Source organism: Saccopteryx leptura, chromosome 3 (genome assembly GCF_036850995.1).
Source record: "Saccopteryx leptura isolate mSacLep1 chromosome 3, mSacLep1_pri_phased_curated, whole genome shotgun sequence".
NCBI classification, from domain to species: Eukaryota; Metazoa; Chordata; class Mammalia; order Chiroptera; family Emballonuridae; genus Saccopteryx; species Saccopteryx leptura.
This window is the reverse complement of record NC_089505.1, coordinates 57529845-57546893: the sequence shown is the minus strand read 5'-3', so window position 1 is coordinate 57546893 and position 17049 is coordinate 57529845. Positions and strand designations below refer to the sequence as shown.

The 17049-nt window shown below is 42.4% G+C and overlaps 1 protein-coding gene across 1 annotated transcript in view; it reads right to left on the bottom strand.

Annotated features, from left to right (window-relative positions):
• The window catches only part of PREP (prolyl endopeptidase), a 144183-nt gene extending 128076 nt beyond the window's left edge, over positions 1–16107 (bottom strand). The window contains exons 1-2 of the mRNA XM_066373570.1: positions 15844–16107; positions 10418–10492 (exon numbers count right to left, since the gene is read on the bottom strand). Coding sequence (XP_066229667.1) covers positions 10418–10492; positions 15844–15888 — 120 coding nt within the window. The 5' untranslated portion in view covers positions 15889–16107. The remainder of the gene's footprint in view (positions 1–10417; positions 10493–15843) is intronic.
• Positions 16108–17049: the final 942 nt, after the last annotated feature.

Here is a 17049-nt window from a genome sequence, read left to right as displayed (position 1 = left end):
CACAGAGCCCTAGAAATATCTGCTCCTGCCTCTTCCAAGCCCGGCCCTGCAGTCCATCCCCAGAGCTGGCCTCACATGCTTGCCGTCAATTCCCTACGTGCCTAGCATGGCCAGAATCAGTTTCTATTCCTTGCATCAAAAACCTAGTTGCAGAAGGCAAGAAAAGGAGATAGAAAAAGAAAAGAGAAAGCAATGCTTGGAAAAAGTTGGTCTTGTGCCAGTAATGCCTTCATACTTTGACAACTCTCCCATCCACAGATCAAAAGAAAAGTTGTTCCGTAAATACATCTTTCAACTGTGGATTTATGAGACCTCTGTTTCCAAATTATAGTAAGGCTCAATATTTCCATAGGAGGTGGTAAGACACCTATGACCTCAGAAGTCTTAGAGACTGAGATAGTATATTTACCTAAAGCATCTCCTGTTTCCACTAGAGAAGTGATGACCAAGTAGTAATTCTCAATCCACATCCTGACATGAAATATTAGTGGGCATTTCACAGTTTTGCCAGTGGGGTTCAGAAGGCAGCAATAAAAAATAATGCTACCAAACAGCTTTAAAGTACTCTTGACCTAGATTAATCATCATGCCTGAGAACAAGGAAACAACATTTAGAAGTCACAGTTCCATTTAAAAAAAGAAAAGAAAAATCAATGCTCAGAATGTGTTAAACAAACAAACAAACCATAGAATTCCAAAGGAAAATCCTGCTTAGTTTCACTGGTGAAAATTAAGAGTCTTTAAAGTTAAACATTCCTGCCTGACCAGGCAGAGGAGCAGTGGATAGGGCTTCGGACTGGGATGCGGAGGACCCAGGTTTGAAACCCCGAAGTCGCCAACTTGAGCGCGGGGTCACTGGCTTGAGTGTGGGATCATAGACATGACTCCATGGGCAGCTAGCTTGAAGCCCAAGGTCACTGGCTTGAGCAAGGTGTCATTCGCTCTGCTGTAGCACCCCCTTCCCCGGTCAAGATACATATGAGAAAGCAATCAATGAATAACTAAGATGCTGCAACAAAGAATTGATGCTTCTCATCTCTCTCCCTTTCTGTCCTTCTCTCTGTCTCTCTGTCTCTGTCACACACACACAAAATTACAGTAAAGTTAAACATTCCTTTTTTTTCTTCTTTTTCCAAGTGAGAGGAGGGGAGACACACAAACCGGGATCCACCTGGCAACCCATCTGGGGCAGATGCTCTGCCCATCTGAGGCCATGCTTGCAACTGAGCTATTTTTAGTGATTGAGGTGGAGGCTCCACGGAGACATCCTCAGCGCCTGGGACTGATATGCTCAAACCAATAGTGCCATGGCTGCAGGAGGAGAAAAGAGAGAGAGAGAGAGAGAGAGAGAAAGAGAGAGAGAGAGGGAAGGGGTAGGGGTAGAGAAGCAGATAGTTGCTTCTTCTGTGTTCCCTGACTGGGAATTGAACCTGGGACATCCACACTCCAGGCTGATGCTCTGCCACTGAGCCAACCAGCCAGGGCCTTAAAGTTCAACATTCTGATGAAGCAATCGGAGGACAAGAGTCTGAAGGTCTGTATTCTAATACATTTAAGCAGGAATGCAGAAGCTGTACTATCTATGTTTTTACAGACCACTGTTGTGCATGGAAAATGAATTTTTACCTACATTTGCTTAGTTGGGTGCCATTAAAACCTTGGAGCTAAATGAACTGAGTATGATTACATTCATTGTATAGGTGAAGAAAATGAACCCAGGTAAGGTAGCTTACTGTGCTCACAGAACATAAAAATGCAAGACCAAGGGTTCCAATTTGTGTGTTTTGATTTCTAGTCCCTTCTTGCAAATACTCTATTCCTTCATCCTGCCTCCTAACAGAAGTAACATCACAAATGCCTGTAAAGCTCACAGGATGCAGGAACTAGTTACAGAGTAGAGTTACAGTTTGTCTTAAAGTCTTCAAAGAGTACCATAAACCAAACACACGTGTGTGTGTGTGTGTGTGTGTGTGTGTGTGAGCTTTTTGCTCAAACCAGATGAGCCCGCATTCAAGCTGGCAACCTCAAGGTCTCGAACCCGGGTCCTCCACATCCCAACCCGAAGCTCTATCCACTGCGCCACCGCCTGGTCAGGCTCTTTTATACTTTTAATTAATGTATTCTTCAGTTCCACAGTCATCTCTATCTGCCGTCTTTAGATATAGGACATTGAACTCGAACTTCATGGTACTGGTACTGGAAGCCCTGGAAGCAAGCATTCCCTTGTTGGTTCCACAGGGGTCCACACCCTGACAGCACAGTGGCCTCACAGGGAAATGCAATGAACAAAGGAATCCTGCTCACCTAGCACCCCGCCACTTCCTGCACACGCTGTGCTGGCAGATCTGGGCCACACTGGTACCGGAACAGAGCAGAAACTCCTTATACCACACACTTTTAGGGTTGACCTTAAAGAATGAAAACAGAGCAAGAAACAAACAAAAAAACAGATGTCATAATAGACAGAAAGGATACCTGAAAGCAGGTATTGACCTTCCTAAACTTTGACTTGCATGACATTAAAATACACAGAAATCCTAGGCTACCCAAATATCCTAGAGATGATAAGAAGTCCTTTAAGATTTAAATCTCTCCTGCCAAGGAAGGAAACAGTACAGGGACAGGAGAATATAAAGGTGACATACCCAGAATTTCTTACCTGGCAAGACAAGGAATTTTCTCCTCTCTACTTTCCCTAACTCTTTATCAGCAAGTGTAATGGACAACCCCTAACTATTCAGCCAAAATGGGATTTGGGAAGGGAGAGCAAACAGTGTCCTAGTAAAGAAGACCTCTGGTGTGTCTTGATCCTCTTTGAAACAAACGGTCATTTTATTTTTTAAGAAAGAATGAGCATAAACAAAAAGCAATGTTTTGCTTTTTAGCTGATTCCTATTAGAGTTCTTCTCTCATGAGCCACAAAGGAAATGAAGCTGTTGCCACTCTCACTTTACCCGGGGCAGTTCTCAGGAGGAGAAATATTAGTCATTCCATATATGCAGTTGATATTCTACATTTGGTTACCTCCGGTACCAAAACCCCAGGGCAGAGTTTGTGTGAAAGCCAGACTTGACAATGATTTACAATTAAGGCAGTTATCCCCTGAAGAGTATACATTCTTACTTTCTCTGTGTATCTCCCCTTCAGTAACTCCGCAACAAAGTCTGGAAAATTCAACTATGAAACTGAAACCACAAAAGATAGTTACATGGGGAGACTCAAGAGATAACAGGGTTGCAAAACCAAGCCCAGTGATGTAAAGAGAATGTGTCACCATCAGGAAAGACAGCAAATGGCGCAGAGTGGACTGACTGCACCATAATGAGGGAGAGGCCAGTGACCAGCCAGAGAGGCTGTTGTCTCAGCGAACAAAACAAAGTAAGCAAGGGCCTGAGAGTTGGGAGAGTGGTCCCCTCGCCAGTAGAGAGAAATCTCTATGATTCCCCCCAGATCTGTGGTCCATCTACACAGTGAAAAACATAGGCTGATTTTGAAGTCTCTGGATTTGGCCACTGGGCCTCTGATGATCATGAAGAGAATGGTTTACATGGATGAGAGAAGTTACTGGGAACAGTGACAGCGGAGGAGGGGGTCCTGGCTACATCAGGGGCACGCAGAGTGGCTTGTGGACAGTTAGAGAAAAAGAGGTAGGAGGCTCGGTGTAAGATCTGAAATAAGATCTGAACAGGGCACACCGGAAGGGACCTAGAGACAGACTGAGGGAATTAGAAAGAGAATGCAAAGAGCCAGGGCAGAGTATGAGGTCTGGGGTTTGCTTATTTGTCACAGTAAACTAGAGGGAAATTTAGGAAGTTAAAGATTAGGAAGTCAACCAATGCATGTTAATATCATGGATGGCAGAGCAGGGCAGAGTCCTGTTATTAGTAGACTGGAGGCTCAAATTACCTCAGTGTCAAAATATTGGGATGCAACAAGATGCTACAGGCTTCCTCCTACGATCTGCAAAAGGCCAATCTGGAAACGCCTGTTGACCGGGAAGTATGGGTTGCCTGTTGGATCCTGCCTATCTAGTTTTCAAATCATTTTAATGACTGAAAACCTCCCGCTCTGGCACCTCAGGCTGCAACTTCCCACTTTATACCAGTGAAATTTCTCTCAATTCAGACACTAATATCTAAAGTGCTTTGAACCAGAGCTTTCTCTTTTCTTATTTTTGTTATTCAGTTAGCATTTCCATATAGATTCTCCTAGAATCATTTTTACAAAGGTAGTTTTTAAAGTTCTGGTAATTTGCAGCACTGCAAATTTATATCCTTCCCTCACTTAACATTCTACCAGAAGCACTTTTCATCTTAGTAAGCAACCTGCATCCCCCAACATTTTCATAGCTACATATGCTGTTTCATCAAGCAGATTCACCATATCCTGCTTAAACACTATACTATTGCTGGAAATGGAGATCATTTCCAATTTTTCACTACGATAAATAATGCCTATAACTGGCCCTTTTCTAGATCTCTATATGTCTGATGGACATTATTACTCTCCAAGTAGACTTAAAGTCTCTTCGTCATTTTCAAGTATTTGCTTTGCTGTTGCTATCAGACAGGCTGAATTTTTCATCACTGATGGTATATATGAGTACTGCTGGGATCATATTTACTTTGTACATATTCACTTTATTGAACTCATTAATTCTAGAAAGTTTTCAGTTATTTCCCTTAGGTTTTCTAGCTACACAATCATATAATCTACAATTAATAATTTTAGTATTTTCTCCCGTCCAAATGTTGGTTTGTCTTTTATTGCACTGGTCAAAGTTTTGCAAACACATTAAAAAATAGCAGCGACAGAGACAGTCAAGCCCACAGTTTAGGCTGTTGATTTGGTTGAGCTATCATCTTGTTAAAGCACTATTATTCCAACTTACAGTTTTAGATTATCTTTATTTTTAATATGCATTAGGATAATTATATAGCTTCAGTTAGATTAGTAATATTAAACTATTCTTCAATTCCTGCAATAAACTCTTTTTGTTAAACCTTCTAATATTTATTTATATTGTTTACATCTATATTCAAAAGAAAGGCTGGCCCATATGTTCGTAGTCCAACAGCTGTGGTTGGTCTCAATTAATATATATATTATACGTGTAAAATACACACTGGATTCAAAACTTAGTTTAAAAAAAAGAATGTAAAATATCTTAATATTTTATATCAATTATCCATTACACTGCTAGTATTTATGTACAGTTGACCCTGGAACAACACAGGTTTGAACTGCAAGGCCCACTTACATGTGAATTTTTTTCAATAAAGATACAGTTAGCTGGAATCTCCGGTTTTGCATTCTCAGATCCAACCAACCACAGCTGAAAACAGTATTTTCTTTTTTTTAATAAATAAATTTTTATTAATGGTAATGGGGTGACATCAATAAATCAGGGTACATATATTCAAAGAAAACATGTACAGGTTATCTTGTCATTCAATTATGTTACATACCCATCACCCAAAGTCAGATTGTCCTCCATCACCTTCTATCTAGGAAAACAGTATTTTCAATCCATGGTTTGGAATCTGCGGTTGAGAGCAGTGGTGGGATCCAGCCAGTTTGCACCAGTTTGGCAGAACCGAAACCTAATTTTTGGTTGAGTTCAGCAAACAGGTTGTTAAAATGGCCCTTGTAATCAGGGTTCTCTCTAAGGTGGATGCCTGGGCAGCTGCCCAATTTAGAAATCACAAATTTACATTCCTTAATCTTTTTTAACATTCATCTGAGCAACAGCATATTCTAAGTGCCTGTAGGAATGTTCATTCCGTCCATGGATGAAAAAAATTGCAATTAAGGACGCCAATCAAGAAGCAATATGGAAATATCTTCAATAACAGTTTTATTGTTTTTCATCAGGTATTAATATTTTTTCATTAATATTTCAAAACTCTTCCTTATAACAATCTAGTTTTATTTACTTCTTTAATTGTTCTTATTTAAGTATGAAATGCATGAAATAATAAACTACCTTTTGGTATATTGCTTTTTTATATTTAAAATTGTCATTAGAGCAGAGAACCAGTTGTTAAATTATTTGAATCCCACCACTGGTTGGGAGGGTGGGGTCCTAGATCCAATCCTCCGAGATCAAAAGTTATCCACAGATCTTGAGCCGCTTGGGAGTCGGCACCATTAACTCCTGCATTGTTCAAGGATCGAATGTACTAGATTAAATAAAATATATTATTACAATTATTTCCACCTGTTTCTTGTTATTTTCTTAAAATATGGCTACTAGAAAAATCTGAATTATCATATATATATGACTTGCATTATACAGCTACTGAGCAGCATGGGTCCACTTTTTCCTCTTTACAAAACATCTATGTTAAGTTTTCATATCAAGGCTAGATGTACTTCAAAGAATCAATTAAGTTGTATAAGATTTTCCACAATCTGGAACATTAGCTTAAAAAATGCATTTATACAGGCTTTGACAGCTTGAAAGGACTCATCCAGATCCAACTCCTCCCACCCTGATATTTGAGGATTTTCTAAGGTATAAGTCTGCTCTCTTTTTTTTTTTTTTTACAGAGACCGAGTCAGAGAGAGGGATAGACAGGTACAGACAGACAGGAACTGAGAGAGATGAGAAGCATCAATCATTAGTTTTTCATTGCGCGTTGCAACACCTTAGTTGTTCACTGATTGCTTTCTCATATGTGCCTTGATCGCAGGCCTTCAGCAGACCGAGTAACCCCTTGCTGGAGCCAGCGACTGTGGGTCTAAGCTGGTGAGCTTTTGCTCAAACCAGATGAGCCTGCGCTCAAGCTGGCGACCTTGGGGTCTTGAACCTGGGTCCTCTACATCCCAGTCTGATGCTCTATCCACTGTGCCACCGCCTAGTCAGGCTGCTCTGACTCTTTTTTAAAGGGAAAAGCCTTAATGGCAGGCACTGTCAGAACCAGAAAACCCACATTAAATATGAAATTAAATCAAAGAACTACTGATAGCATTTCAGATCTTAGTGTCAAGAGTTACCAGTGTTCCTCGCTTCTAGACCGGGTTTTAATGAAAATGTAACAAGCAGCCTTTTCTTTGTTTTGGAAGCAATGTGGAGATTCTCCGGATGTGGTTAGTGTACCTTGGTATATACGTGAATAAATAACTACAAGTGGAAAACATTCATGCTGCTCTTCTGCTCATTAGAAAAACACACCCTACTTTTTCAGTCTGAGACCCAAATTCAACTCATCAGATCCCAGATGACACATTAGACTTCTGTTTAGAGAGGAATAAGAAAAGTGTGCATGGAGGATACCAAGGGAAAGCTAAGTTTGCACAGGCCCTCTGACATCTGAGGTATGCTGTCTGAACGGGTTAGCGTGGGAGTTTGGGGGTGAGCCCACAGTCCACGCAGAAGGACCTACAAAGACCCACAGCAAGCACAGACATGAATATATGTCTACAGCTTGTATTCCCAAAGCTATTACACCCAGAGTCCTTATTTTCTTTTGTTATTTTTAAAATCTAAAGTTGAAAACCACCTGGGCTACCTGGGTTCCCATACTGGCTCCACATTTACCAGCTGAGTGACCTTAGATATATTACCTAATCAGTCAGTAACTCAACTTCTTCATTTGTAAGATGGGGAAATAAAAAGATCTATTTTCGGGTTTGAGAATGAAATGAGGCAAGGTAGGCAAAACTACCAGTAAAGTGCCCAGCACACAGTAAACATCTAATAAATGTATACCATGAAAATAACAGTGTACACTCATCAGTTCTACCAAATGCTGACTATAAAATCACTAATTAGCAAAGTCTCGTCTACTAATAAGTGGCTTGTCAACCACAGGACCAGCCATTATTAATTAAGGAACAGCAAAGTGTACATTCATTAACACATAAACCAAAACTGAGCCATCCTGACAGTGCTGAATCACTCAGTTCACCACCAACGCCTGAAGAAACACAGGTTGCATCCAACACCTCAGTGTAACCACCACACAGTCCGTGGGGACAGTTTTCCAAGAGACGCAGAAGCAGCTCATTCCCTTCCCTGCTGCCTGCCTCCCATCCATCACGGGTTACGGAGCTGCCTGTGATTCTCCACTCTCAGGCTCAACCCTTACCGTTAGCCCAATGCTGGACGATCAAGGTAGTCCACGGCAGGTTCAGGGGAGGGGCAGCCCCCACCTTCCCCCTGCTCCTCCTAGCCTTACCTGCAGAGGTACAGCCTATGCCAGCTTTAGATACTCATCTGTTTCTCATTTGGGAATGTCTACCCATCTATCTCTATAACCCAATGCTTCATGAAAGAAAAATGAAAACCCAAATATGAATCATTCTCACCCAGAAAAGGGAGAGAAGGACTAAAGGTAGACGTAAAAGCCATTACAAAGTCTGAAAATGATGCTGTACTTACTCCAAGGACAAAGGACAGGGAAGAAGGTGCAGGAGTTTCTGCAGTGAGTAGCCATGTCTTAGCTCCTCCTGTACCTGCGGTCCCTCACCACAATTTATACCAGGAGGAGGGAAATGCTAGAAGGAATATGTGAGGGCGGTGACAAAGAAAACAGGCAGGACAGCATGTAGGAATGAAGGAACAAAGAGACGACGTGGGATTTACCCGAGTAGGAGCAACCTCTCTCTGCCTCCACTTTTTCCTCTTCCATAGCTTTCCGTGCCCGCTAACCCCATTCCTGTCCTCATCAAGCTTTTTCCCAAGAAGACAGCAGAATCTGTAACCCCGCCGACCAGGAGCTGCAGAGCAGCTGAGGGGCAAGGGGGAATCCGAATCCACTGCCGGATCCACATCAGGAGTGAATACTTCTTGGCAAATCTGAATTGCCTTGGAAATGAGAGTCAGTTTTCCAGAGAGCATTGGTATACACGGTGGAAAGCGACCACAAGTGCAGCAGGTGCTTTCTGAGGCTGGCCAGGAAAACCACCCAGACTACATTTAACATCTCTTTTTTTTAAAAAAAAATGAGACCTGACTGGGTAGCTCTGTTGATTAGAGCAGTGGTCCCCAACCCCAAGGCCACGGACCGGTACCGGTCCGCAGAGAAAGAATAAATAACTTACATTATTTCCGTTTTATTTATAGTTAAGTCCGAACAATGTTTTATTTTTAAAAAATGACCAGATTCCCTCTGTTACATCCATCTAAGACTCACTCTTGACGCTTGTCTCAGTCACGTGATACATTTATCCGTCCCACCCTAAAGGCTGGTCCGTGAAAATATTTTCTGACATTAAACTGGTCCATGGCCCAAAAAAGGTTGGGGACCACTGGGTTAGAGGATACACCAAGGTTGCAGGTTCAAGCCCCCGTCAAGCACACCCAGGAAGCAACCAATGATTGCAGAACTAGGTTGAGCAACAAATCAATGTTTCTCTTCTCTCCCTTTCTGTCTCTCAAGTCAATAAAAAAAATTAAAAAGAAAAAGAAAAATTGCTAAACGTTCTCTGGGATTCTAAAGAAGCTCCAATAAACTTCTGGGATGGTAAGCATATTAGAAACTATATACATATTCTTATGTACTAAGTAATACGTAAATACAGTTATAAATAAGAGTCAAAGAATTTGAAGTGGATTAAAGAAACACTATTCCCTCATCTAGGCAAACTTAATTAATCACACACAGCATATATAAATGATGAGTCCCAGATGACAAGTCCTGGGCACTACAAGGAAGAAAATAATATTTGTGGGGTATAGTACTTAAGGGTAGCTGTATATCTGTGGGGTATAGTACTTAAAGGTAGCTGTATATCTGTGGGATATAGTACTTAAAGGTAGCTGTATATCTGTGGGGTATAGTACTTAAAGGTAGCTGTATTAATGAAATGACTTCAGCTCAAAAAATTATGTGTTTCTCCAAAAGAACAGGAAAGCTTTATGTTTTTAGACAGAGCAGAAAAGTCTCCCCTTCACCCCCTTACTTCTATAAAATGTAAGATACTTACTAGTTTATTTAGAATTTCATTCATTTTTTTGTTACATTAAAACAAGTAGGTAATCTAAAATCAACATTTAGTCTTCAAGACCTGATATTTGTTCAGTGTATTAGGTTTTCTTTACTTTGAGGGGAAAAAAAATGTGTCAGGCAATTCTTTTCCTTCACATTATTTTTCTCCTGGTTTTCATTTTTTTGGTAAGAATTAGTTTTCTTTCTGATATTTTTATTTCAAATAGTTGGTTCAGCGGTGTCACTATAAACCATAAAAATTATTCAGAACGGTACCTGATCATCTCTGGGGTCTAAAAACATTATACTTTCATCTTCTCCCATTAAACACTTGACAAAGTGGCAGTACTAACAAGAACATTCAGCATCCCACAGCACAAAACACAGGAAGATACCAGCAAGGAACAGGCAAAGTTACCAATGTCTACAGTTTGCTGCTAGCCACGAAGGAGGCCTTATCTTGAATTATAAGCCCCAATTACCTTTGTCTGCTCACTGTCTGGGTCTTCAAGCCAAGCATAAGGGTCAGGAATTTTATGCCCATGATAATCCTGTACCTGCAAAAGACAAAATGTTTTATTAGGTATTAGTGTCTAACCCCAATTAAATTAGTATTTCCTGAACATGATGGAGAAACAAGAAAGGAACAGATAAAAATATCCCAATTGGCTCACTGGCAATGTATCTGCCCAAATTACCCCATGAACCAGAGTTGGCTGGTTCTCAAAGGTGTCAAGCCACCCTCCATGAAAAGAATGTTTTAGCTGGAGAGGGAAGAAAGATGAAAGGTCAGAACACGAAACAACTCCATCTGTACAACACAAAACAAAGGCCTGCTGTTGGGCTAAAGAAACTTGAAAACATGTCAGGGGCACAGCACAGACTCACACAATGCTGCAGGGATGAAAAAAGGGCACTCACACGTGTTTATTCTCCTGCTCTTACTCAGCTAATGATTAGAAAATCTCCCTATAGAATGTGTGTGTGTGTGTGTGTGTGTGTGTGTGTGTGTGTATAAAACACATGATCAGTTTTGCCTTGTCTAAGCTGTCAAAATGAAAGTTACTAATGTGTAGTTAAAATGATTCTAATTGACACCAGCTGAAAACACCGGCTTCCATGCAATGAAAGTGTACTTCTAAACTGAAGCTTTTCTTTCTTTCTTTCACTGTTTATAAAAGGAGCAAAGGCATCCTCCATTCAGACAACCTGATGAATAAAACTGCTTCGTGTTAAGTAGGGCCTGGCTGGGAGGAAGCCTCAAGGAGCTTCCATGGGAGATGGTCATCAGCACTTCCTCGGGGTGTCTGAGAAGCCCAAATTCCCGGCCTGGCCTCAGAGCCTGTCCGAGTCTAGAACAGCAATCTGGAATCACCCCTCCCCAGGTGATTGATTATGCCTAAAGAAATTTTGCAAAGAAAAAACTGTTACAAAACCTCTCCATTTCATACCATCAATGATTAATCTATAAGTTAGTTAAAACCACGTTGACAATATCTTTCCAATCAAGTCTCTCTGAACAACTCCAATATTCAGGTTAAAGCTTCTCATATAAGATTGTGTGAAAGACTACTATCTTAGATAAACTTTTAATCTGTGTCCTTGCTCTATTCTTTCGTACTGGACGGCAGGGGCTATTCTCTAAGGACAATAATCACTCTCCTGGGGAAGAAAATCCCGTTTTTACTTCTGGTCAAAGTTCAGTGTGCCTGCTACCAATTGAGAAGAATGTCCCTGAGCCTAAAACCCTACACTAGTGGTTCTCAAAGTGTGCGCCCTAAAAGAATTCCAGGTAAGCCCTATGGTATTCCAGAGAAACATGTGCCTGTTGGGGACCAAAAAACCAACAGGGTTTTTGGAGTTTAGATTTTTGGGGGACAGAGATGTGGAGAATTGGCTGTAAACTGACAGTCTGCCCAACCCCCCACCTCACTTGCCTGATTAGGTTGCAAAAGGCTGTTAAACTGTGGTGCTGGATTGTTTACACTACCCCCCCCCCCATTCCCCAGAAAGATTCTATCCTTTGTTTGGTATAAAGTTAAGACGATATGTATGGTGGGGGTTTTCTGCACTCAACACAATTAAGAGTAAAAAGAGAGGAATTCTTCAATGTATTGACGAGGAAATGAGAGTCTGCCTTTCAAATATATGCCCAAACATTGAAGAAATTGCTAGGACACATCAGGCTCATGTGTCTCATAAACACAAGAATGAAAAAACTTAACACATTTGCAACGAGACCTGCTGAATTTACTAAATCTTACTAAGAATGTATCTATATATATAAAAAGATAACTTTTTTGTCATTTTTTAACTTCTCTCTTTTTATGAATTCTAAAAAGCATAACTCAAAAAATGTAACATAAAAATGTTTTTTAATGTCAGAATAAATTTAATTTTGTCATATTTATTTTGTTTAATTACCAAAAAAGCTCGCTTGGACTTTATATATATTTTTGTTAAGGTTTGACTTAATTATTATAACATATTTCTCAGAAATTTGTTTATAGTACAGCTACAATTATTTGTAGGATTTTAAATGCCTCCCGACTTCAAAAGGTTAAGAACCACTGCCCCAGGCTGTCTGCAAAGGGTCTGCATCTGTCCTCCTCGAGTGTCGGGGAGAACACTTGGGGACATGCACACCTGGAAGGATGTGCTGTTCAGGTGGAACACTCAGGAACTGCTCATCCAACAGCTGACAAGCGCAAAGGGCATAACATCAGACTAAAACCTCTTCTGATGAGTCTCCATAAAATAACCAATTTTCACGGAAAAAAAACACCAATTTTCAATTCTTATCTAAAGCTTCTAAATTTCAGCTGTCACAAATGAAAGAAAGCTTTTTATCTTCTTATGCTCGTCTTTTACATTTTACATATCTATATGTGGTTATAAATTATGCTTAAAATAGCAACCTTCTTTTTCTTGACAATAAGAAAGCAGATAAAGAGTCCTGTAAAGCAATGGTTTTCACCCATCGGTCAGTGGATTGGCGCCAGTCTGCCAGAAATTTCGTGCCTGTCCCTTCACTTAAGAGTGAACCACCTTGATGTTGTATGAAGGTTATGGTCTATAATCACTGGGAAATTTCTGGTGGCCTGGCACTGATCCAAGGGCCAGTGGTTGAAAAACCCTGCTATAAAGGATCTTCCAATTCAACATTTTTAGGTTTGATGGCAGGAACAAGGTTGGGCAACATGCCCAGGGCCATACTGAACCAGAGCTGGGGCTAAAAAGAATCTGCCAACAACTTTCCTCTAAATATTCCTTGGAGGGGACAGAACAGACACTTTAAACATGTTTCTAGATTATGATGTTACTAAAACTCAGACATATCCAGGGACTTAACTTTTCATAAGGAAGTGGAAAAGGTTAACTGGAAACCATGTTCATTTTATGACTAAGTGTTGCCAAGAACTACACCCAAAGCAATAAATCTTTACTGAATATCCACACTATTGTGCCCAATGTTTTAAAGAAACCTTGTAGGAGGGTTAATGATAGTTCTACTTTACAGATTACAGAATGAAATTCAGAGAAGTTAGTAAGAATAAAGGCCACAGATGTACTGTTTACCCAGATCCCTATGAGCTAACCATTGTGCCATAGACTATAGCCACATTATCTCATTTGTCCTCACTGTGAGGACAAAATTTTCCTCATTTTCCCAGAAGAGGTGACTGAAGCTGGAGAGAGCTAAAGCAATGGACAAAGGTCAGATGGCTAATAAGGTAGGGCTGTGACCTACTCTGAGTCCATCCCAAAGCTGGACTTAACCTCTTGCTAATGAACCGGGTCAGGTTTAAATTGGCAGATGGACAGCTGGACCCTGACTCAGAACCCTCTATGTCCTACCCTGTGCTGACTCCTGCACAGTGTTGACCACTGAGGAGACTGCCCAGTATGTGGCTGAAAGATATCCAAGTGAGAGACAGAGAGCTACAGCGATCTCTAGTACCTGCTGGAGAGAAACAAAGCCATCCTAGTACTCAAGGCTGTAATTTGAGCAAAGCTGTAAGTCCAGTCTAGGGCTTAGTAATCAGGACTCCTGTCACAGGAAAAAGATACCCCAAGTAGCTATGTGGGATGAGTACACTGTGGAATCCACAGAGCAGGGTCCAAGCTGGACCATGGCTACTTTCCCTTGGCCATGAGGTTTTGTGCTATCATGAGTTCTTTGGTGAGAAGGAAATGAGAGTATTAAAATCCATGGTACTGTATATATAACCTTTCAAGTTATTCATAATCTGATGTCTTCATGAAATTCTCACTTAGCCCCTCCAAGAACTACTAAACAAATAAATGAACCGTAGGATTCTGGTAACACGAATAGAGAAAAACAAAGTGAGAAGCAACCCCTATTCCAAAAAATAAAACTTATCAAACCACATAATGGGTTACTGTTTCTATTTTTATCAATCCTGAAAACTCAAAGATCCTCAAGACTTGAATTGAGATATTCACATGTCTTTCCATTACCAAAGTCTGGCAAACTGCAGTGCTAGACTGATGTGAATGAATGAAAGATGATATTCTTACTGTAGAAGCAAGTAAGCCCTCTGGTTGGTTTGCCAAGCCAGCCCTAATATTTCATATATGAGAAAGAAGACCTAAACAGGTAAATGAAATGATCTGCCAGAGGCCATCCTACTAGTGAGCAACAAAACTAGAACTAGCACTTGGGTCTTCTTACTTGTCCTGTCCCTATCCTGTTCGGAAGAATCACTTTACAACCAAACACAAAGGAAACAACCTTTTGAACCACAGGATTAGGGCTTCTTGAGCTGTTAGAGTAAATTTAATAAGCAAGCAGCTAAACAGACTGAGAAATATGGTTAGCAGATGGCCACTGGTCAAAGAAACTGTGACTACATCAGTGCCACTTGGAAGTTTTAATTTAAAACAATATGTCCTTTACTCTAAAGGCTTAGTACCCTTTAACCTAAAGTAAGATATGCTTTACACTACAATCTGGCATAAATCGGGTCCAGCAAGAAGAAAAAAAATTAGAACTGTATTACAAAATTATTTTTATTGTGATTCTATTTTAAGTAATCTGAGAAATTTGGCTATTTCTAAGAGAATCATGCCTATATTTGAATGCACTAATTAACCTGGCATCTTATGATGCCAAATTAATTTACACAGAAAAAGGTGTTTGCCCACCAACTCCACCCACTGAATGGATCTCAACAGTAACTCTGAGTTCATCTATAGTTTAGGTAAATGGTGGCTAACCCCTCTACAAGGCAAAACTTAAACTCATCCTGAAAAAAGGCCATTCCCTTTCTCTTCTAATGCCTCCTCTCACCCCCTCTCAACTCCTTTTCTTGTCTAGGAAAACTTGGATCAGCACTGCCACACTACGGGGTCACCATTCTCCTGCCTGTGAGCCTAGTCTCTATATCCCCAACGCCCAACAACACCCGGCCTGGGGAAAGGCAGTCGCTCAATACACGTTTTTAAAATCGAATGAATGAACTTCAAACTCTAAGGATTTTAAATTTGGCAGTTTAAAAAGTTTGCTTTGTGTTTAAATTCTACATTATCTACACACATACACTCTCCTACCACCATATTTACGCAAGAGCCTCTTCCAGTTAAAAAGCAGTGACACTTTCTACCTGGGCGTCTGCCCTTGACCTCATTGATTTTAGGAAGCCACCCAGCGGCGGCAGAACGCAGGCTCCGCCGCCAGCAGGCGGATAGTGACGGCCACCGGAGACTCCGGAGCTCCGAAAGAGCCCCGCGCCCCCTGCCCGTTTCTTGCAAACAAAGGCCGAGGGGGAGGAGAGGGGAGGGACACAGGAGCCGAGGGGAGAGGGACTGCGGGTAGAGCAGCTGCGGGCGGTGGCTGGCGCGGCATGGGTGGTGGGGAGCCGGTTGGGCGCGGGCTGGTACTCACAGCGGTCTCGTCGCGGTACACGTCGGGGTACTGGAAGGACAGCATGGCCGTGGCGAGCAGGGGGCAGCGCGGGGCGCGGGCTCTGGCAGGACGCGAGCGAGCTGGCCTGGCTGCGGGCCAAGGTGGGGCGCGGGCAGGAGCCGAGCGGGCGGTGGCACGCGGAGAACTATGGGCCAGGGCAAGCTCTACAGACCCGCAGCGCGGTGGCGAAGACGTGCGGAAAGCAGGAAGCAGCTGTCGGCGAGGCCGGGAGCCCCTCCCCGGCGGGCGGGCCCAGCGGCGGCGTCTGCGGCAAGAGGGAGCGGGCGGCGCGGTGCGTGCGCCGGGCTGGGCGCACAGCTCCCTCTGCAGGAGCACCGGCATGCGAGAGCCTCCTGGGCGCACGACCGCCGCGCTGGGGGCGCGCCGCACCCACGCCCGACACCCGGGCTGCCGCGCCGGGCACGCGCCGGCCGGGCACGCGCCCGACACCCCAGCCCGAACTACCGCGCGGGGCACCCGTCAGGTTACGCTTGCTGGGACCAACCCTCCTCCCGCCCTCTCCGGAGTCCCTAAGCTGCCAGCTTCGCCATTTCCCCGCTCCCGAGGACTAAGGGAATGAACAGCAGGGGTTGTTTATTGATCGATTCCCCTATTTTCCAGTTCTTTGGGTGGGTAGGGGCGGTAGGGACCTTGCCTCTCCCCAGCCTTGTGAGCGAGCGGAGGGCTTGAGGTACCCTAACTTCCACTGCTTGCGACTTTGGACTTTGAAGGGAAAGGATAATGGATCGTGGTGACCAAGAAAGAAAAAACACATCTCCCTTCATTTCATCATCCCTGGTGGACACAGCGTGGTTTAACATCCAGATTACGGAAATTCCTTGAGATGTTGGTCGACAATGGATGTGCCCTTATTTGAGATTTACCAATTCAGAAGGGACCAAGAAAACATTTAGGGTCTTTTGTTCATTCTCCTGAGTTCTTTTATTCCTCTCCTGCCAACATGTTTATTTAGTGAGCACCTACTATGGTCCCTGCGCTTGGGGTAATGGTGGGGTGTTAGAGATGCTTGACCTCAAACTCATGATGATAATTACATTTTGGCTAGTGATATGTGTTCTGGTCTTGCTTTCTGGCCTAGCTGGAAGAAGCTTTATAGCCTCAATCATCAGAGATGTGGTGCTTGTCCAATGTGTTTTGCACTCCTGATTTCTTATAAGTCCTGGG